Source organism: Lytechinus variegatus, chromosome 3 (genome assembly GCF_018143015.1).
Source record: "Lytechinus variegatus isolate NC3 chromosome 3, Lvar_3.0, whole genome shotgun sequence".
NCBI lineage: Eukaryota > Metazoa > Echinodermata > Echinoidea > Temnopleuroida > Toxopneustidae > Lytechinus > Lytechinus variegatus.
In genome coordinates this window covers 40,399,984-40,422,949 of record NC_054742.1, presented here as the reverse complement: position 1 = coordinate 40,422,949, position 22,966 = coordinate 40,399,984, and the positions used below count along the sequence as shown (strand labels likewise).

The 22,966-nt window shown below is 35.0% G+C and overlaps 2 protein-coding genes across 3 annotated transcripts; both read right to left on the bottom strand.

The window, feature by feature from the left end:
* Positions 1–2,720: 2,720 nt before the first annotated feature.
* On the bottom strand, positions 2,721–15,787 carry LOC121411012 (selenoprotein K-like). 2 transcript variants are annotated; one of them, XM_041603470.1, is made up of 6 exons: positions 15,461–15,763; positions 8,759–8,843; positions 8,560–8,578; positions 7,743–7,813; positions 5,299–5,403; positions 2,721–4,387 (listed from the first exon to the last, which is right to left on the bottom strand). In XM_041603470.1, the coding sequence occupies exons 1-6, from the start codon at positions 15,480–15,482 to the stop codon at positions 4,384–4,386; spliced, it is 306 nt and encodes a 101-aa protein (XP_041459404.1). In that variant the 5' UTR covers positions 15,483–15,763; the 3' UTR covers positions 2,721–4,383. The 2 variants fall into 2 exon arrangements, with proteins under 2 accessions (XP_041459404.1, XP_041459405.1); XM_041603471.1 differs by lacking the exon at positions 2,721–4,387 and having other exon boundaries at positions 5,304–5,403; positions 15,461–15,787.
* A 2,706-nt stretch (positions 15,788–18,493) lies between these two features.
* Positions 18,494–22,700, bottom strand: LOC121411011 (toll-like receptor 3). Its single transcript, XM_041603469.1, has one exon. It carries the CDS (start codon positions 21,482–21,484, stop codon positions 18,632–18,634), a length of 2,853 nt encoding a protein of 950 aa, XP_041459403.1. The 5' UTR covers positions 21,485–22,700; the 3' UTR covers positions 18,494–18,631.
* Positions 22,701–22,966: the final 266 nt, after the last annotated feature.

Genomic DNA, 22,966 nt, shown 5'->3' with positions numbered 1-22,966 from the left:
TAATATCATGGGTGTAGTATAGTTAAACAAGACATATTTACCTCTAATTTCCATACTTTCCTTCTTCCCCTCTTTTCCCTTCCTCAAATGGGGATATTGTCAACATATAGGCCCTACTTTTTTGTTTTACATGTACTTTCATTTTTCATTTTCTCCTAAAGGTCAAGTCTACCTCAGAAAAATGTTGATTTGAATCTATAAAGAAAAATCAGACAAGCACAATGCTGAAAATTTCATCAAAATCGGATGTAAAATAAGAAAGTTATGACTTTTCAAAGTTTCGCTTATTTTCAACAAAATAGTTATATGAACGAGCCAGTTACATCCAAATGAGAGAGTTGATGATGTCACTCACTCACTATTTCTTTTTTTTTATTGTTTGAATTATACAATATTTCAATTTTTACGAATTTGACGATTAGGACCTCCTTGCCTGAAGCAAAAAATGTTAAAATAATGGAATTCCATGTGTTCAGGGAGGAATGAAACTTCATTTCACATGACAATGACGAGAAAATAACAATATTTCATATTTCATATAATAAAATACAAAAGAAATAATGAGTTAGTGATGTCATCAACTCTCTCATTTGGATGTAACTGGCTCGTTCATATAACTATTTTGTTGAAAATAAGCGAAACTTTAAAATGCCATAACTTTCTTATTTTACATCCGATTTTGATGAAACTTTCAGTGTTATGCTTGTTGAATTTTTCTCTTTTTATTCAAATCAAGTTTTTGTTGGGGTGGACTTGTCCTTTAACCTCATTTTTTTCCTTCTATCATCTTGAAAAGTTGCAGCTTCCCTTTGCCCCTTCCCAAATCCTTATTTTGATGAAATGCATCAATTCAGAACTTCTTAAAAAGTTCTGATCTCATGCCAAGTTCCCAGGCCAAGTTTTCTTGCTGGCAACTATGTAAATGCTATCACATGTTGAATCACCATTTTTTCCACTAATCTACCACCTTCTGTAAAAGTGTGATCCCAGCCATGGAAACAGGCCCTTTTCATGGAAGTCACTCAGGTCTATTAACATGCCCCTTTTCATGGAAATTTATTACCAAAGCAGCAGAAAAGATGAACTAAGAGCAATCAACTAGTGGCGTTATTTTCAAGGGGGTATGAGTTAAGAAACATACCTTGTATTCAGATTTTCAAAAATATAAAATGGTTATAATTTCACATCTCTATTGGCAAAAATTACACTCTTTACTCATTGTTTGTCGTAGGCCTTCATGTGTGCAGTGGACCCCCCCATCTTTGGCTCAATTCGAATGTTTGTATAAGACAGTTGTTGAAACATCAGGCTGGGTAAATTATGCTGTAGCACCGGCAACCCTCCCAGCATTTGATACAAGTCTGAACATTACTGCTCTTGCTATCCCATGTACAAGTCTCCTGCTGATCTCACTTCATGAAAAACCTGTTGTTTATACATTGAACTAAAAACAGAATGCTAATCCTTTTTCGCAGGTCAACAATTTCAAATTAAAGATTGAAAGATGAGGAGCTATATATATTCAAGAATGGATAAAAGCAGATTTATTGGCCAATATTCTGAAGTTGGGTTTAAACTCAGGTTTAAAGATGTGGTGTAAGCATGGACAGCCAATTGTTACATAATCAGTAACAGTAGAGATATCATACTTTCAGCTCATTTGGCTCTCAAATCATTTATAATTGTGTAGGTTGTATAAATAGATGATTGTCTTCACCATCGATGAATCAGGAAAGAGCACAGTAAACATAAGTAACATAAAACTTAATAAAAATTGTGATACTTTTGGCTTCCCATACTTAAACCACAACTTTAAACCCCAGTTTAAGTTAAACCCGACTTCAAAATACAGGCCATTGAAAACTAAATTTGCACAACATTGTCAAGTAAATTCACAAACATACCATTTATTTCAGCTAAGCCTAACAGAATGGAGATGAGGAATAAAACATTGGTTACGGATGGTATTCTTTGACCCTTTCCATTGGAATCTAGTGGGTTAGATTGGATTAATACAGAGGGCAGTGGGAATAAGGGCTTTGATGTTTAGCATTTCAAGGCAATTGCTCGTCTGAAACAGATTTTAACTAGGGACAGTGATTTTCCATTTTACCGGTAAATAAAGCTAAAATTCCATTTGGTTCTTATACTTTTCATGTAAAAATTCATGGAATTCACCTTTGCAAAATGGAATTCATGTTTTGCTGTGTACATTTTCAGTGACACAACAGAATTTCAATTTTTAGATCAAGTTGAAATGGAATTAGTTTTTTATTAAAGAAAGACCATTTTTGAAATGGAAAATCACTGTCTCTATTTAATTAATTGTTGAATGGACCCATGAACCCAATACCACAATGATTGTTCATTGATGTTCAATGGCACAATATTTCAACATTATGGTCATATCATGCTGCCATAATGTACACTTAAAAATAAATAAAGTAAACCAATTTTGTATCAATCCATTCTCATTTTCAATATAGGGTATCCCATTTCCTGACATTGTTCCAGTTCATTACTAAACATACTATTTTTCTCATCCTGTTTGTTTTCTCTCTATTCATTTTGTTTTCCCTCCCCCATTTATTTTACATTATAATACATTGATTGTAAACATATCACAAGAGTTAAACTTGATCCAATGATAGCACTTTTGTCATGTATGGAAAGATTTTTGCTGCACAAACACCACATACAAATAAACTAACACATCTTGATTAGAATTAACATCATATCTATTTCTATTCATAAGTTACAGAATGAATATATCTGTTTTAATATTCACATGTATGTACAATATAATTATACATATGAACAATATCATCAAATAATCATCAGCCCAAAGCAAACTAAAAATAAGCATTGAAGGAAAAGAGGAACATAAGGATTAAAATTAAAAATAACCTTCACAAAATTGAGGACTGTATCAAGTTATCACATTTAATCTAGCAAATTCCATAAATCTAATAACACAGACAAACATGGATAATAAGGTAAAATGAAAATTTTGATAAAGTGATGAAAAATAAACCACCTATATGAATTATAAAAATAATTATTTATAAGCATCATCATCATCCCCCACCTCCTCTTCCTAATTTCAATAATCATCATTACACTTTTATCAGTAATAGACATGTAGTATAAGAATTGATTTTCTCATGGGCTTTATCATTCTTTACATTATATTGATGAAATAGATGAAATAAAAATGCATTATCAAAAGAAATCTCAATGGCTAAGATAAAAATAGGGCACTATTAAACACATATTGGAACAATGGGAGAAGGAATCATCTATACATGTCATGCAGCTCAATAGTGAATACAATTAATTGCTTTGGGAGTATTATTTGTAAACACAAGTAAACATGACAAAATAAAATATTAAATCTAAGTCAAGATTGAAGTGCATGATGAATGAACAAAAATGAATGCAAAGGCTTACAATAAGAAAAAAAAATAAATAAAAAGGGAGAAACTTGGGCACAGATCTCCCCCATATCCCATACAAATGAATCTATAATTCAGGATTTAGATATTCAAAAGTTTCAAACTACCAGTAATTCAATTTGTACTTGTTTTGTCCTCATTTCTTTGATATGCATGTATACAAATAACCACAAACTTAAAATAATATATATCAACATATTTTATTCAAATAATTATTATTTGAAGAAAATATGATGTACTGTACATAATATATATCATGTATCCATTTCTTCTCAGTCAAGCTAGTCTCAGGAATGTGAGTTTACTGGCTTAACGTCATTATCAGATACACATACTGCAAGATATTCAATGGTGGACCACTCAGAAATATCAACAAATTAAATTACTTCGATAAACAATACTTGAACATAAACAACCATCTAATGATAAAAAAGTAAAGTTATTATCATCTAGCAATTCTAATATATCTAGTATTGCACTTGGATGCAATGGTTATGCAAATTTAAATGTAAAGCTCATTTTTTATCATTATTACTGACATCTACTTTTTTCTTGACATAGCATATTCATGAGACATGTCCTGGATCATTACTAACATAAAAAGCTTCATGAAATGTATCTTGTTATTTTAAGTATTTTTACGTTAAATACAATCCCCATAATTCATCAGAGAAGAAGTGCTTATTACCTTTCCTGCTTGGCCTAAACTCAAAATCCTTATTATTTGAATATCTAGAAATGGCTTTAAAATTAAATAAAAATTTTGGAAAACCCACACTATAGCAATAACAACCTTCAAAAGTAGAACAGCAGAAACAAGTCATCGAGGAATGGAAGACTCTCTGTGCATCTGAAAAGAATTTTGTATCTGTTGATGTTTCTGGTGGTACACTATGGCCTACTCCTTGTGACTAGCAGAAGTAGGCATTTACCTGCGAGGAAAGGAAAAGAAATACAGAGGAATTCAATTCAACTGCATGACAGAGGTCTATTGAACACAGTTAGAAATTGTTATGAGAAATATCACTGTTCAAAGGTGATTGAGGATGGCTTGTGCCATCACATTGAATTATCATGTCGGGTCGGGCAATCACGTAACCCAACCATTCAAGAAAAAGGCCCCCTAAATTCCTGCAAGGTTGGTTCCAGTTTACCTGACCCATTGAATATTTGGGTTATACTTTTCACAAAATATCAGGTAAATTGGACCCAAACATTCATAAAATTTGACTGATAATTTTCACAATGCTTTGGTTAAACTGAACCTAACCTTTAGGGAATTTAGGTGGTCTTTTAATCGAGTGGTTTGGTTACGTGATTGATGACACAAGTCATTGAGGATCATATCAAGCAATTATAATGGCAACTCAGTACCCAACATATTTGGAAAAGGTCTTTCAACCACTTGAGACAAAAGTGTGTAACAACTGCCAAGTCTCATTTGGGTGAAGTTTCTGATCTTATTTTACCCACTACTTTTCTGCTTTTCTACACACATACCACTTGCAAGCTATTAGTCTATCCAGGAACTGGATGTAACCAAGTATTATAAAACAAAATTAATAAAATGATTATAAAACTGTGTCAATTACTGGTGTACATGTATTTCATTTGATTATTTTATGGAGGGATAGGCCTAGGGCAATAAATGTGACAACATGAAGAGTTCAATGAAGTGATTTGGCAACAATGTCAGTGGCAGTGTTTGGTAACACCTGAAATTCTGGCACCTAATTAGGTAAGGGCATATTTAGATAAAGACAATCACCAATGTAACAATCAGTATCATTCCATGCCCTAATCACATTTCTGACCATAAAACATTAAATAAGATGCAACTCACCTTCCTCATCCACCTCCAGCAGCAGGTGGTGGTGCTGGTCCTGATCCTCTACCTCCAAATCCTCCCATTCTTCTCCTAGGGGGAGGAGGAGGAGGCCCTCCAGGTCTGCAAGATAATAAACTCTGGTTAAGTAAACTTGCAATGACTCCCAAATTATATATGATCAATTTAAAGATGATTCAAGATTTCAAGTTTCATCAATGTGTTGCATGCTCAATTTTGACTTTTCTTAAAGGTCAAGTCCACCTCAGAAAAATGTTGATTTAAATCAATAGAGAAAAATCAGACAAGCACAATGCTGAAAATTTCATCAAATTCGAATGTAAAATAAGAAAGTTATGACATTTCAAAGTTTCGCTTATTTTCAACAAAATAGTTATATGAACGAGCCAGTTACATCCAAATGAGAGAGTCGATGACGTCACTCACTCACTATTTCTTTTGTTTTTCATTGTTTGAATTATACAATATTTCAATTTTTACGAATTTGATGATTAGGACCTCATTGCCTGAAGCACAAAATGTTAAAATAATGGAATTCCACGTGTTCAGGGAGGAATGGAACTTCATTTCACATGACAATGACGAGAAAATAAAAATATTTCATATTTCATATAATAAAATACAAAAGAAATAGTGAGTGAGTGATGTCATCAACTCTCTCATTTGGATGTAACTGACTTGTTCATATAACTATTTTGTTGAAAATAAGCGAAACTTTAAAATGCCATAACTTTCTTATTTTACATCCGATTTTGATGAAATTTTCAGTGTTATGCTTGTTGAATTTTTCTCTTTTTATTAAATCAAGTTTTTGTTGGGGTGGACTTGTCCTTTAATAGAGATTTATACAGATATCCAACCTTTCATAAAATGGATATGCCATGTTAGCTGTGAGTCTATAGAAACCTTTCGGATGGGTTACCCATTCAGTTTTATGATGGCATGATATTAAGATTTGCTATATTCATTTAATAGAGTTCTCTTTCTCTTTTTCATATTCTTCCTCAACCTTTGCGTACAGGTAATATTACTATATATACCAAAAGATAAAGATCAGTTACTTCTAAAAACTGGTGCCCAATATCGCTTCTCAATAGTGAGTTTAGTAACGATAAGATATTATCGAAATTTCTTTCAATAAGATTTATGAAAGCATCGAGATCTATAATAACCAATGATCAATATAGTTTTATCAGAGTGTTTTATTGGGGGAAATTCACGATTACAATATTGACATCTGTTAAGTTTAAATTTGATGGTATAGTTTCTTAAAGCTTGTGTATAGTTTTGGTAAATCCACCAAAATGCACCTATCACTATTCCAATTCATTGCTAGATAATATGAATGGATACGCCGTATAACAGTTATGATGTGGAGGATATGAAATGAAAATGTGTTTTACAGGATAAATTTTGCGATTTTACATGGAAATTTAACTTGATCGGGTCACCCGATCAAATTAAAATATCTGTGTGTTTTTGTCTTTCAATTAAATCCTATTCCAAATCATGGAATGGGCTGAAACTTTCAAGATATGTTATTTGTCTGTAACTTTTGGATATCTAATCACTAAATTTATAAGATAAGTGCTTGAATGCCCATTTTTTTTATTTAAAACAAGCATCGCCGAGAGAGGGTGCTATATATCCAAGATTTGAATATTTGAAATTTTCTCAGAGAAGTGCAGTTGGAAAAATATCTAACGGTCTCTACGCTTCAGTAAGACTGTCATATTAGATGATATTCGATCATCAATCACATTATTGACCCTTTACCAAAGCTATTCACAGGCTTTAAGCATTTTGAAAAAAAAGTTTCATATTGTACCTACCAATTACAAAGTGTACAAAGAATTTGTAATGTATTCTCAGCCACCACCAAGCCTACACACATCATATAAATCTTATTGAATTGAAGAATGAACTGCTTTGTCTGTTACGAGTTACAATATAGGGATCTATAATCTTGGGCCTAGTGAATGGCTTCAGTGCTCCTTCCATTGTTTATATTTGTGGCACATTCTTTTATTTTTCCATTTGTTCTGTAACATAAAAATGTTTCCTATTGAAAAGTGGCCTTGTTCCCAAAATATTGACTTTTAGGCTCTATCTCTTCTTCATCAAAGATTTTAATTTACATAATAATTGAACATAAAACTATTTCTTTAATGCTCGATTGGTTTATTTTTCCCTTTCTCTCTTTTTCATCCATTTTCTATTATGTCACTGTGATACCACATCTACAAACTCATCTTTTTATCGAAACTTTTAGGGGCTCTAAATTCCGTGGGGGGGGGGTGGGTAAATGTATTTTTTGTAGGATTGATTGAATTAAAGTTGATTTCAATTGAATTTAATTGATTCTTAGTTATTTTGCTGAAAACCTCTTTGTTAAAAAGTTGTGAGATTTTTCTATTTGGGGAAACTACATTATGTCTTACCCTCTCCGGTTGCTTGTCAGGCCTTGTCTATAGTCTGTTGTATATCCACTCCCTCTACTCGTTAATTCAGGCTGCATAGGTATGAGTTGAGAATGAGATACAAATAAAAAATTTATAACAGATATGTTTGTGTCATCTACAAACAGAACTTTATAGCAAAATGAAAAACAATTTGTTGTACCGTTCTCTTTCATGAAATAATCAATTCTCACGGTAAATAAATAAAAAAAATAATATAAATTAGAAATGGCAAAAAACATGTACGAACAGTAAAATGAAATTAAGAATGATCACCTTGTTTAATGTACATGAAGCTTTAGTTTGAGAAAGGTTTAAAAATGAATGTTATTGTGGCATTTTACCAACAATTTTTATAGTTTCTGTGTACTTTTAATTTTTATTGAATGATCTATCCCACTTGTTTAAGTTGTTTTGGAATGTAATTTCAACTTCTATGCATGATTACGCGATATCACAATTTTAAAATTTTGAGGCACTTTTGCATGTCAAAGTCTACACAAGTGATAGCACTACGTCACTACGTTGCTCACGGTCAGTCAAACTGACCAGTCTGAGATTCATTCAATATCATGTTCCCTTCATATGGAACCCGTAATATTTTTAGTATCCCATTCTGGGCCATCCAATTATTTTTAAGCCATATTATAAAAGAAAAAAACCCGATATACTACTACTAATAAATAAACTTAGAAAAATAAATAGATTTAGAAAATATATGAATACAAAATAAGTAATTAGAAGAATAATAAAAGAAAGTAATAAGATACAAATCATAAGCAATACAAAGTTAACTTACCGAAATCATTGTCCTGAAACTAAGAGAAAAATGAGAAAAGAAATAAAGGATTATTTAATATAAAAACACAACATGGATAATTCTATAAAATGCATACATACAATGGTAATTGTATTAAAAAGAAACAGATTATTCAGTCTTAAATCACGATGATAACATTATACCGATTTGAGAAAGAGAATGACATAGTAATACTTACAAAAGCACTATAAAGTTAACTATACCCCAGAAGAACTCTGGAATGAATGATAACCGCCATGGCGATCTGGAGTCCATGACCTGTCCTGAAATCATAAAACACACAATTAAATGAAAATATTATTAATACAATATTTATCTTAAAAATTGGATTCTGATTATGAACTATCAATGTCAACAATGAACAAGTTTGAAGGGGTAGCCTGTTAGTCTGTGCACCTATCTAGGTCTACTAGTTAGGTTAATTTTAAGATTGATTTCCTTCACATTTCAGAGAGTAATTTTTCTGGTGTCACATTACAATAATATTTCCAAGATTAACTTACAAGTCTATACACTAACAAAGCGCATTTTTACATCACCCATACATATAGGCAAGGCTAGCCTAGCCCTCTCTAGGGCCTACATGTAGGCATGTCATAGGACTAGGTCTAGTCACTCATTCAATGAACAAGGTTATGATATAAGTTAACCTTGTTCTCAGTTACATCTCCAGGGGCTCGTTGCAATCAATCGCAACTCTAAAAATCATGCGCAACTTGATTTTCAACCAATCAACAGCGCGCATTTGGGACTTGCGATTGATTTTGGGGTTTGCGTTTAAACGCAACTCTTTCTGCAACAGGCCCCAGGTGTGTCAAAATAAGGGTGGCAATGTTTGGCTTATTTTCTCTTTTTCTATGGGACAAATGCTTGTTTTTCTTACACTGTCAGTTTCCATTACAGCTATTCATCATATAACTTGACTCTTATGTAAATTTGATTCTTTAAATAATTTTTTCTTAATTAAAAATAGAGATTGAAAAATGAAAATTTTCTTGCCACATTACTTCCCACCTATAGAGGGCGTACACAAAAATATGCCCCAAATTCATGTTTTTGAGCGCTCTGGTGAATTAAAAAATCATTCCCAAATTACTAATGAAAAAAAAAATTCAACTGTATGGAAATTAGTATTTTCGGAAATTAGTATTTTTGGTCACATAAGTGATATTTCAATGATTTTTTAAAGTGTGTGCTATGTACAGCATTGGCATACCATAGTCCTACATGTAGGCCTACCTGTAGATTCTCCACAGGCAGGATGGTAGCAGTGAACAAGTGGGTCTAGTAAGAAACCTCTCATTTTTCATATTTATACTAAAATTTTAATCCCTTAGTTAATACGCATTATGTGTATGAAGGTTCATAGATAATTTCACCTTCTGATTATGATTATTTTAAGTCTCCCTTATGCGTACATGGCAGGCATTTCAAGGCTCTGTGATGAAAAAGTATTGCGGTGTGACCTTAATTCATGTATTACCTAATTTTGCACAGTCGAATATCTCTTTATCTAATTAATAACTTAAACAAGTGGAATGCCTCTGGCCGTCTCACCTGCATCACGCGGTTCAATATAGCAGCAGTGCTGACTTTGAATACTACTCTAACTCGCACAAGATGTTCAGTGATACATGGTCACTCTTATGTCCACTTTTTATGAACGAGACCAATAAACTTACAGAGATATGATGGTTATTCAACAAAAAACAATGTTCAGTGATACTTGATTAACCTTATGTGTAAGTTTCATGAACTAGGTCCATATATTTTCTAAGTTATGATGACATTTCAAAAACTTAACCTCAGGTTAAGATTTCGATGTTGATTCCTCCAACATGGTCTAAGTTCATTGACCCTAAATGACCTTTGACCTTGGTCATGTGACATGAAACTTTAATAGGATGTTCAGTAATACTTGATTAACCTTATGGCCAAGTTTCATGAACTAGGTCCATATACTTTTAAGTTATGATGTCATTTCAAAAACTTAACCTCAGGTTAAGATTTGATGTTGACGCCGCCGCCGTCGGAAAAGCGGCGCCTATAGTCTCACTCTGCTTCGCAGGTGAGACAAAAACTGATATCACCAACAGAAGCAGCAACCCAAAATTACTCAGTATACAGGGGCGGATCCAGCTTTCACCAATAGGGGGGGGCCGAAATATTTCCATCAACATTTTTCTTGATTGGCCGCTATAATCTGATTTTTTTTTGTTGGCTTTTCCATGGGTAGTCCCGGGGTAGTCCTAACTAAAGACTGAACTTTTTAGTATATGTTTAGTTTTTATTGTTATAAACAAGATAAGGTATCTCATGTGGTCTTAATATATAATGCGAGCGCGAGCTAAAATTCTTTGATATTTTATGTCCTTAGAACTGAAGATTCTGAGCAGTTTTATAATCATGAACAAAGATAAGTATCCAACTAAACAATGCGAGCGCGAAGCACGAGTCGAAGTTTTATTATAGTAACGTAAAAAGGGACTCAATTAGGACTGTTTTTAGTGATTAATGAAGAGGATACAAGTATCACTAAATTAAATAATGAGAGTGCGAAGCACAAGCTCAAACATTTTTGATATTCTGACCTGAAAACTGGACAGTCTAAGCGTGTTTTTATTTAAATAAAGAACAAGCTGTGTGTCTCAAACAATTAAATGCGAGCACGAAGCACAAGGTTAATTTTTTGATAAACTGACATGATAAAGGAGCATTTTGACAAATTTTGGAAAGAATTTCCAAAGAGGATAGGTATCTCACAAATCAAACAATGCGAGAACGCAGCGCGAGCTGAAAATTTTGGTATACAAATTTGTGTAAATCAAACAAAATAATGAAAGCTTGATGTGCGAGCTAAAATATTGTGTGCAAATTGATTTCAGAACTGGATATATGAAGTGTCATTTAATCCTCTTGAATGGGATTCATTACACAGGCAATGCAAGCGCGAAGTGTGAGCAAAAATTTATATATATTATGAAGTCTTTTTTCTAATTATTCCCCTCACCTTTTTCATTTTCTTTTGGGTCGGGCCGGCCGTTACAAGGCTGTAAATTACACAGCATGGGTATAATACCTCTTTCTTACTTTTCTTTCAGTGTTTCGTAGTTTCTACCAAGATAAAGAGTACACTTTTTTCAGCAAGTTTTCAAAAAATAGGGGGGGGGGGGCCGGCTTGGCCCCCTCCTGGATCCTGGTGTTGTAATTTTCTTGAAGATACAGGTCTCAAATTGTGAAAATATTGGCAATTCTTGTTAAGCATCAAGAAATTGCCAGTTCGCAAGCAGAGGTCTACAAATAAGTAAAATGTGATACCAACCAAATTTATGGCATTTTAACCTCCATCTAATATAATTATCTTACCTTTGTCTGCTTGATTTATTTTCTAAAGCTTTGCAAACAATTGTGCGCAAATTAAGGTCACACTTTTTTATGACACTCTTTATGACACCGATCGACATGGAATTTTGAGATACGAGCAAAAACCTTTCCCTACTATATAATTCCGTCAAATGAATTTGACTTTGTTTGGGATCATGTCTTCTGTGTGGTTTCTATGATTCTGATTAATTTTGTGAACCGTGAGAAATTTTTGATTGAAAATCAATTTCAGCCTTATTTTTCACTATTCAGGAAATTTTGACTCAGTCGGACAGTGGTCAGTCTTGAGCAATGTCTGCGATAATAATGCTAATAAATAATTAAGGTAGACCCTAATGCTTTTTAGAAATACTGTTTCGTTTTAGTCCTACCTAATAAAAATATGCTGCATATGTTGCAACTTTTTTTTTTTCCCCGAGTGTGTCACGACTCATGGGCATGCTATAGTACTGTGCACTGCAAGCCTTTCACTTTTTACTTTTTACTTGTTTAGAATTAGAGACAGAGAGTGACACAGAGTCAGAATCAGATGCAAACAGTTCAAACCAATTTTTAGCTTGTTTGCCAACTTGGATTAAAAAAATACTTGCATCTGCCGATAGACAGGGCTCGACACTAGCGGCGGTCCAACGGTCCCAGACCGGTAAAAATCGCTGTCGGGCCAGTAGATTTTCAGAAATTGGAAGATTTACTGGTCCGACATGACCATTAAAAAAAATCATTGTCAGGCCAGTAATTTTTCCAAAAATAGCAAGATTTAAGGGTCCAACATGACCAGAATTAAAAACCATTGTTGGGCCAATAACTTTTCCAGAAATGGTCAAATTCAGAGCATACCATTTCCCCCCGTTAAATTCTGCCATTCACACACAGAATACACACAGAATGAATCGCACGTAAGTGTACGTTACTAGAGTACTATACAGCATGCATACAGTGTACATGTAGTCTAGTCAGCCACACAAACCACATGGTAAATTCTCCACTGGCCGCACGAACGAAGCCTGGCTAAACTCTGGCAGAAATCTCTCACATAACTGTCAAAATTCAAGGTTCATACTCATGAAAGGCTCTTATAATGTCCATATTTCCTAAAAATTGGAGCAACTCTGTCATTTGTAAGCAGTAAAAGGACAAATTTTCACTTCTGTTTTGGTTCAAACAGATCGGGTTTTGGGTGATATCGTCTGAATACATAATAGCCCCACATATGCATTTATGTGTGTATTGATACACTAATGGTATCTGACTTTCTTTCGTAGCTTTTTTAATTGAGCCAAAAAGAAACTGATAAATTATTTATAATAGTTTTAGCTTTCTTCCTATCTTTCTTTTCTTCTTAATCTTTGTTTCTTCCCTCGATTTTTTTTGTTACTGTCTTTCTTTTTTAATTTCCCTTATTTTCTTTAATTCATTTTTTCTTTCTATCCTTTTATCAAATATTTTCTCTTTTTCCTTTTTCTCTCTTTCTTTCTTTCTGATATTTTCTTTCTTTAGTTTTTGAGTCCATCCATCCTATATTCATCTCTTCTCTTCTTCCTTTCTTTCCTTCCGTCTTTTTACCCCTTTCTTCATTCTTTGTTACTTTCTTTGTTTGTTTCTTCCATCCATCATTTATTTACCCTTTCTTTTTTTATTTCTTTTCTCAGCCCTTTCTTTCTTACATTCGTTCCTTCCTTTCTTCTATCTGTCTTGTTCTTTCCCTTTTCCCTTTATTAATTACATCATTTTATCTTTCCTTTTTTTTTGACTGCTTACTTCCTTTCTCTCCTTTATTCTTTCATTCCTTCCTTTCTTTGTCCTCGGTCTTTCTTTTTTTTCTTCCTTTCATCTATTCTTTTACCTTTTCTTTTTTTATAATTGCTTGCTTCTTTCCTTCCCTTCCTTCATTTCTTTCCTTCTATCACCTTTCCTTCATTTCTTCCTTCCTTCTTTCAATCCTTCCTTCCTTTCTTTCTTTTGTCTTTCCATCTCTCCTTTTACCCTTTCTTTTTATTGCTTCTTCTTTCTTTCCTTTACTACTTTCTGGATTTGTTCTTTCTTTCTGTATTGCTTGCTTCATTTCCTTCCTTAATTTCTTTTTTTCTTTCTTTCTTATATTTGTTCCTTCTTTATTCCTTTCCTTCTTTAGTTCTTTTTTTTCTTCCTTCACATCTATCCTTTCTTTACCTTTTTTTCTTCCTTCCTTTCTTTTATTCTTTCCTTCCTTTCTTTCTTTCTTTCTTTCTTCGTTTCTGTCTTTCTTCGTTTCTGTCTTGCTTTCTTTTTGTCCTTCATTTTTTTTTTTTGGGGGGGGTAACGAAAGGCTAGAAAAATAAACTTGCGCCTTTTCTTAATGTTTTCTTTATTTTTTGGGACCAGTAGGTTTTAGGTTCGGACCAGTAAAAATTTGAAAAACTGGGTATCTACTGGACCGACATGAATAGGTTGGACCAGTAGAAAAAATGGGTTAGGGCCTAGTCACTTAGTGTGGAGCCTGCCCCTGCGATAGATATAAGGAATCGCAAAATAATTGTTTTAATCAATAAATATCATATAAATTACTTTATGATATTTATCAACCAAAACAAATATTGGCCAAATCGTGGTTTTGGGAACCACTCGTAGATTTGTGTACGCGCACTTGTGTGCGCTAATGCAGTTTCGCACCGGTCGGTTACCAGCATACCTCATCACAAATATTTGTTCCCAAATGTCATGACAAGTCTCTCAGTCACATTTCGGTGTCAATATATCCACCACTTTTCAAAATATCGTGATCGGGAATGGCTGTATGAACTAAAGTTAGCAACCAAATCATGCGAACATAGATTCGCATGCGGCATGCTGGCAGTTTGTTCGCCACATTTTCGCATGATTAGGTTGCTAACTTCAGTTCATATCAACATTACGGTGAATGCACGGTGAATCCAAGCGATCCGCGAAGCGATGTCTACGCCGTGTCGATCAACGACGTTGAGATCGAAGCCGAAATACAGCCATTCCCGATCACAATATTTTGAAAAGTGGTGGATATATTGACATCAAAATGTGACTGAGAGACTTGTCATGACATTTGGGAACAAGTATTGGTAATTAGGTGTGCTAGTAATCGACCGGTGCGAAACTGCATTAGCGCCCACTTGTGTACAACACTACAAAGTGAATGGAGGTGGAAATAGGGAACCGTGCGTGTGACTGAATAAAGCGCTGCTGTATGAAGTGAACGGTGGTTCCCTATATCACGATAATGCCCAAATATTTTACGAATCGTGATTTTAATTGGCAAATGCAAGTATCTTTTTATTGTACGCCGCCAACACAGAAACGTGATACCAATGATGCAAACAGCATGCATATTATTCGCACGCGTCAAAAATACAGCTTACCATTCGGATTAATAATATCATGTAATATTTTAACGATGTTGTAAAAGTCCCCTAATTACTCTAAAACTTGTTTATCTGTAAGAGTAAAAGAAAGATAACAGTAAATGACATTTTTAAATATTTCTTACCGTTTTGGGAGAGGTATGGCATTTTCAGATGATAATACAGACAAGTTGACCACCAAAATTAAATGCAGTCTCACCGACTACTTCGCTGCGTGATGATGCTGTTATGTCCTGATAAATATTACGTGTACAAAATAAACAGGCGAGTAACCGAAGATAATCTACTCGGGTGCACTTTGGTAGTAGCATTCACAACGTAATTCTGCACGAGTCCTGCCATCCAAGATAGCTTCCAAACAATGATCGGAGTCTAAAATGACTTCCCCGCTAATAATACCCTGTAGTTCATTTACCACCTGACCGGCTGACCCAGGAGAAATTATTTTAATTTCAAGGTTGAAAAAAATACGTTTAGACTTGGGACAGTGCTATCCAGTTGTCCATTTTGCCTAAGAATCCAAGAGGGAGCTAGGGTTTTTGAAATGGCATCTAAAATGTCTCCTATCACAACTGGAGTGTCGTTAAGGCGAGCACATAATATACCCGCCTTTAACGCGGAAAATGGATTTAAAGGGATGGTCCGGGTTGAAAATATTTAATTCTTAAAAGATAGATTAGAATTCACTGAGCAAAATGCCGAAAATTTCATCAAAATCGGATAACAAATAATAAAGTTATTGAAGTTTAAAGTTTAGCAATATTTTGTGAAAACAGTCATCAAGAATATTCATTAGGTGGGCTGATGATGTCACATCTCCACTTTCCGCTTTCTTATGTTATTACACAAAATCACAATTTTTCATATACTTGTGTGAATAATATGTCTCCCTTATAATGAAATAAGTTGCAGCAATAAATATCTAATGCACTATATCAGTTGTCAATCCGATTTTTTTCTAGTTCTTGAAGGAAAAAAATTGAATAAACCTAATTTAAATGAAAATTTTGATATTTCGATCTGCCGTGAAAAAAATTGACAGTTTAATGGACGCTTTTGAAAAAAAAACAAGATGTATGTCTAACACAAGATTATTGCAAATCGAAGCGGGAGTTCTTTGAGGTTTAGAACTGAAAACGGAACATTCTATTCACCTAATTATCATGAAAAGTATGGGATTTTGCTACTGAAATGATGCGAGCGCGAGGTGAAAATGTTTATATTACAATCTGAAAAACGGACATTTTGAGCACCATTTTAAATGCAGAAAGAGTTGTGTATCTCAATCTCGCTTGCTGATTTCTGTGTATAATATTAATACAATCTTATTTTATTTTTGCACATGCGGAATTATTGGGGGGGGGGCAAAACGATATGTTTGCCCCCCCAAATATTTTCATTGGTGGGGCGATCGCCCCCCCCCCCCCACCTCAGGAACGACACCTCTGTGAATATTCATGACGACTGTTTTTACAAAATATTGCTCAACTCTAAACTTCAATAACTTCGTTGTTTGTTATCCGATTTGATGATTTTTTTGGCATTTTGCTCAGTGAATTCTACTCTATTTATTAAGTTATAAATACTTTCAGCCTGGACCATTATTAGACATAACCGCATTGTAAAGATCAAAGTCAGGATGCATGCTTCTGCATAATATGCAGAAGCATGCATGGTAATTATCTATGTAAACATTAAAAGTCAAGCCTGACGTAAATGACACTTAAATTTCAATTCCATGGTAATTACCTATATATGCACATTGGTACTCAAACCTAACTTAAATCACACTTAACTTTTAATTTCATGGTAATAACCTATGTATGCACATTGGCAGTCAAAACAGACTTACATCCATGGCAATTATGTGCATATTATATTAATGGGACAATATTTTTTTAAGGTTTTTTTTTCCAGAATATGAAAATATATAGTCTTGTTTAGGGTGCAACGTGGAGCGTTGTGGCCCAGTGGATTAGTCTTCGGACTTTGAAACAGAGGGTCGTGGGTTCGAATCCCAGCCATGGCGTAATTTCCTTCAGCAAGAAACTGATCCACAATGTGCTGCACTCAACCCATGCAGGTGAGGTAAATGGGTACCGGTAGGAAGTAATTCCTTAAAAAGTTGTGTGCGCTATGAACGCCTAGCATAGGAGCGCCTTGAGCACCTAACAAGGTGGATATGTGCGCAATATATAAATACCCTATATATTATTATTTTCGAGACCCCTACATGGTCGCGCCATATGTTATCCACTCGTCAATGGAAGTGGCCCTCCGGGTCTGACCCACACCCCACGCAGTAGGGGCTCTTGATCTAACCTTTAAATGGCTCTATAATTCGCCCCCTGCAGGGACCACTCCTGCATTAAGCTTTAAGTTCAATGGCATAAAGGCGGCGAGGGGGTGTTGATTCCACACCAAAGGGGAAACGAAATAAATTATTGAAGGCACCATAATGAAATTAATGGAAACTACGAAATAACTATTTGCTGAATATAATGGAAAAATCTCATAATTAAAATTTAATTTCAATAGGCAATTTTCATTTTTTTTTTATAAATTTTCCCACATTGCTATATTGTGCCCCCTCAAAATATTTGGTTCATTACGCAACTGCGTTCAAAAAGTGTGTTGTGTAAAAGCTATATTCTGTATTTACCCGTGATTTGACTAAAATGCCGGCAATATGCAAGGTTTAAATTTAAAATGGCTTTGATATCAAGAATTACCAGGGGGTTCGCCCCGGACCCTTACCGCATAACACTGCTGTATAGGCCTATAATATGGAAGGGTTGGGCCATGATCAACTTTCGACTACCAAGAACAAAACAAAAAGGAAAGAAAAGCAAAGGAAAAGTGGAGGATATGATTTTATTTACTGAAAATGATGTAACAAAAATATCTCAAAGCAAGATTTTCATGAAAATATATGATTTTTTTTGTCGCTCGCTCGCGAAATTAAGCAGCGTTTTAGCACATACTGTGCCCTGTTTTTTTTCACTCTTAATGCTAATGCCTCATAGTCATACAAAAAAAATCCTGTTCACCTGTTCACAGTGGCGTACAGACCCCCACCCCCAAAAAAGATCAAATAAATAATGAGAGAAAGAAAAAAGAAAGAAAGAAAGAAAAGAAAGAAGGGTAAAAAGAAATCTGGATATAATGTCAAAATCTATCACAAAATTGGATTTTTGTTTGTTGGCTGCTTTTTATAATTATTTTTGCCGCTATGAATATACAATCAAAAGTACCCCAAAAAAAAAACCACACCAAAAACTACACCTAACTGCCCATCAAAGAGGAATAGCATTATTGACAGCCTTATTGGATCTCATGCTCTTCTCAAACTGAGCCCAGAAAAGTTCCTGCCCATCTTCATCATCTGTCCACAGCATGTAAGGTTTGTTCTTGCTCAGGAACAACCTGACAAGATACGGCAGGTTCTCGTCATCAATCTCCTCCACAAAGAGCAAGACGATCTTGTCTAGTCCTGTATCGTTGATGTGCTCAAGAGCCATACGAAGCTTAGTCATGCACCAGGCATCATCCACTGACCGGTTGCTGATCAACAAGACTGTCTTGAAGCTGTTGTCCAGGGCATGGAAGATTGCATTAATGTAGAACATCCCGAGGTGCAGGTCTTTGTCCCCATATATGATGTTCCGTAGATGTGGCAACCTCTCCTCCAGGGCAGGTCTCATTACCCGATCCACCCACTCCTCTTCATCTTCGTGGAACATGAGGTTGAGATGAAACTCATAGTGATCTGCCTCAAAGTCCTCTGCCATCTCTTTGTAGCCAAGCACAGCCAATTTCAATAGGAATATCTTGTGATTCAACCACCAACGTCTGTGATATGCAAGTATCGTTAGCAGGCAAAAAAAGATGCCTGCGAAAGACACAACTGCAATGAGGAAGATGTTGACACCACAGTAATCTTCGGGATGAAAGGACAGTATCGGTTGCTTCTTAAATCCTTTCAGGGATGTACCCGAGCAAAGCGTTTTATCTGCATGTTTGAAATCTATGTTAGCTGTGTCCAACCACTGCCTGAACCATTTCAAGGAGCAGGTGCAGGAGAAAGGGTTGCTTGAGATGTCCAACCGAAGTGAATTATTCCCTGGTAGAACTGTTCCAGGTTTGATTGTGCTGATTTGATTCCCAGGGAGATATAGGTCAGTCAGTTCTAATGTCTGTGCAAAAGTCTGCGGGTCCAGACTACTCAGGATATTGTTCTGAAAGTAGAGGACTTTCAGGTTAAAGAGCCCATTGAATACATCTCCAGGGAGTTCCACCAAACTGTTCTCACTAAGGTAAAGGTATCTTAGAGAGATGAGAGGACTTAACAATCCCGATCTTAGTGTATATATTCTTGAATTGGTCATGTCAAGATCGACTAGCCGTGAAAGGTTCTGAAATACCCTGATGTCAAGGTCATGCAAATAATTGTCTTTGATTCTCAACTTGTACAGTGAGGAGAGACCTGCGAAAAGTGACTGATTTTTGTCTTTATCGTATAAGGTAGTATTCTCCAGCTGTGCATTCTCCATTCGGAGTTCACCTAAACTACTCATATTTGAAAACTGCTCTTGAGTTTGAAGTGATACCCTGATTGGTGCGTTCGATATATCTAGAATAAACAAGGTATGTAGTTGACTAAAGGCATCTTTCAGATACGTTGAGGCTTCATTTTTGAGGTACAGCTCCTTTAAGTTCAAAATGTTGGTGAAAGCTTTGTAACTGTAGTAATTAATATTATTATCAGTTATGTTTAGTACCTCCAGATTGGCAAGGCCATTGAATCTCTCTTGACCAATACTAATTACAGCATTGTGAGATATGTCGAGCATGCGCAGTGTCTTGACTGTCCACAGATGTTTGCCATTGTTGAGATCTTCGATTTTGTTACTCGAGACTGTTATGGTAAGAATGGATTGCAGTCCATTAAAATATCCTGGCAAAAGGGCCTGTAGTAAGTTTCCTGATGCATTCAGCACTTTCAAATTCTGCAGGCAGGCAAATGTTGCATTGGAGAAGGTGGTTATTTTGTTATAGGAAATATCCAATTCTGTAAGTGACTCCAGATGACACAACGATCTGTTTGTGAGGAAATTGATTTTGTTTAGTCTCAATGCAAGCACTTTAAGTGTGGTGAAGCCCCAGAAAGCTCCCACTGGCACAGTCTCAATTTTATTACCAGACAGCTTTAAAGATCGAATGGTTGGGTACGTGACAGACATGTTGGAGGCTGTTTCAGGTGGTAAAAGTTCATGGATCTGGCATCCGTGCAACGATAAATAGTCAATGGAAGTCATGCCTAAGAAAGGTTGAATGTCAAATGAGTGAAGATGATTCCCATCTAGCAAAATTTGTTGTATGGAATTTAAATGCAGGAAGCTCTGTGGTTGTAGAAGATTTATTTTGTTGGATATGATGGTCAGACTGTGTATTGTTGTGTTCTCCAGGGGTAGAAAGTCATCCCGCCCAATTTCCTCAACCTCATTTAGGTCAATGTTGATTCTTCCTAAGTGAGACCAATGTGAACATCCCTCAAAGTCAAGACTGGTTATTTTGTTTCCATTAAGCAGCAGATTAGACAGGTGCGGTACGTCGGAAACAGCTTCGTGGGGGACCGACGCTAAGTGATTGTCATTCATTAGGAGCTTTGTAAGTAGCACGTTCTTCAGGAAAGTGCTTGGTGGTATTGACTGTAGGTTGGTGTAGCTGAGAATTAGAGTCCTGAGCTTTGTCAAAGGCCAGAATGACCCACTCTCAAGAGATATTATTGGGTTGGTTTCCAAGATGAGGATGATCATGTTGGGAACATGGTGAAAAGAATCATTGTGCAGAGCGGTCAGTTTATTTGCAGACAGTTCAAGCTCAAACACACTCGAAGGCAGATCTTGTGGAACTTTCGTTAGTCCAAGATGCTGACAGTTTGCAACGACTCCATGGCTGGAGTTTACAAGCTCACATTTTGGAAACTTCTTGGCAGTTTCTGCATCAGATGATTGCACTTGGACCCAAATAAGCCAGAATGCTAATAGTGAAAGCTGCAGATATACACTTCTGAATTTGCTACGGACGCTGTTAACTGCCATCCTTCTCTTGGTGTAAGTAAATACATACGTGAGTGTTAAGATCATGCAGTTGTACAGTTTCCAGTAAAGCAAGAATTCATCAAGAGTATTCACCTAACACATTCTCCTTTTCATTTGCACACCCCAAAAGTGAAGTCTTAATGTCAGTATTGGCATTTATAGTCTGTATACAATTATAAGTGTAGTAGAGGATGCAAGGAGGATCACCAAAGGATGTAGACTTGAAATGATTGTTTTGGAAAAGAATATTGGTATATTTATACAGGATAAACTACATCTTCACCCACGTGCTAGACAGGAAGGTTGGATTTCATGTGACTTCCTGTTACTTTTTCCTCTTCAAGCTCTCGATTGTACGTGGTATCTAAGAATTTGTTTTACCCGTTCATATTGATAAATTATACAGTGTATGCAAAATTTTGTCTTTTAATTGATTGGCATTCTTCACGTACATAAAACACATAAAAAGATATAAGATAAAGATAAATTTGTGTATTATTCTGGAGTTGTATTGGTCTCTAGTGTACAGAGCACAATTATAATATTAACCAAAAGATCGCTCCAATATTGAAATGAAGCAATAATGATTGATCACTATCTGTAAATTATCCGGCCAGAGGCGGCGGAACGTCAGGCTCATAGAAAAGTGGAGACGCACCTATCGTTTGGCAGACAAAGGGTGCCCCTCCACTTTCTTTGTCCGAGCCTGATGTTCCACAGCCTCTGATTATCCCTTACACCCTATTAGAATCTGCATTTAGTTTGTAATATACATGTATATATTCAGTGAATACGGATTTTTTTTTTAAATGTAGATTATTTCCATGGAAGGGAGTCCTTCAGGCAAAATAACAGATATTGTCCGCTCTTGAATTTACATACAAAGTAAATGTAAACAAAAAAAAAACAGAAGAGACATTATGGTCTAACATTGACTGTTGTAATATCAGAAAATACAAAAATGAATAACATGTATAGATGATAATAGCTTATGGTCATTAAAAAGCAGCTGTGAAAAGTCTTTGACATGATTATGTTGTTTGCTTGCTATCAAAGATATGACATGGCGCACACAATCCATAGATGACTGAATTCTGGATTTCTGTAGCCTTTGTACATGCACCACCTAGATTTTGAAGAAAATATTTCTTAGAATTTAAAACAATTTCAAACAAAAGTTTGGTGTAAAAGGATGCTTTATCACTTCTTTATTAAAGGGGAAGTTCACGCTCACAAAAAGTTTATTTTTAAAATAGCAGAATTAAAAGAAAAGTATTGAGGTTTGGGGAAAATCTATCAAGGATGTAAAAAGTCATTAAAGATTTTTTTTATTTGTGACATTATATGCGAGCAGCATGCCATGTGTGAATGAAAAATAAATAAATGAAATGTAATTTTCTTTAAAAACTTGAAAATGGGTTTTATTGTACCTTCAGTATATATCAACAGACAAATTATTTTTTACACCCACTCCTGAAATAAGAAAGTTTTAGTCATCATGAACCATTAAAAAACATAAATCTATGC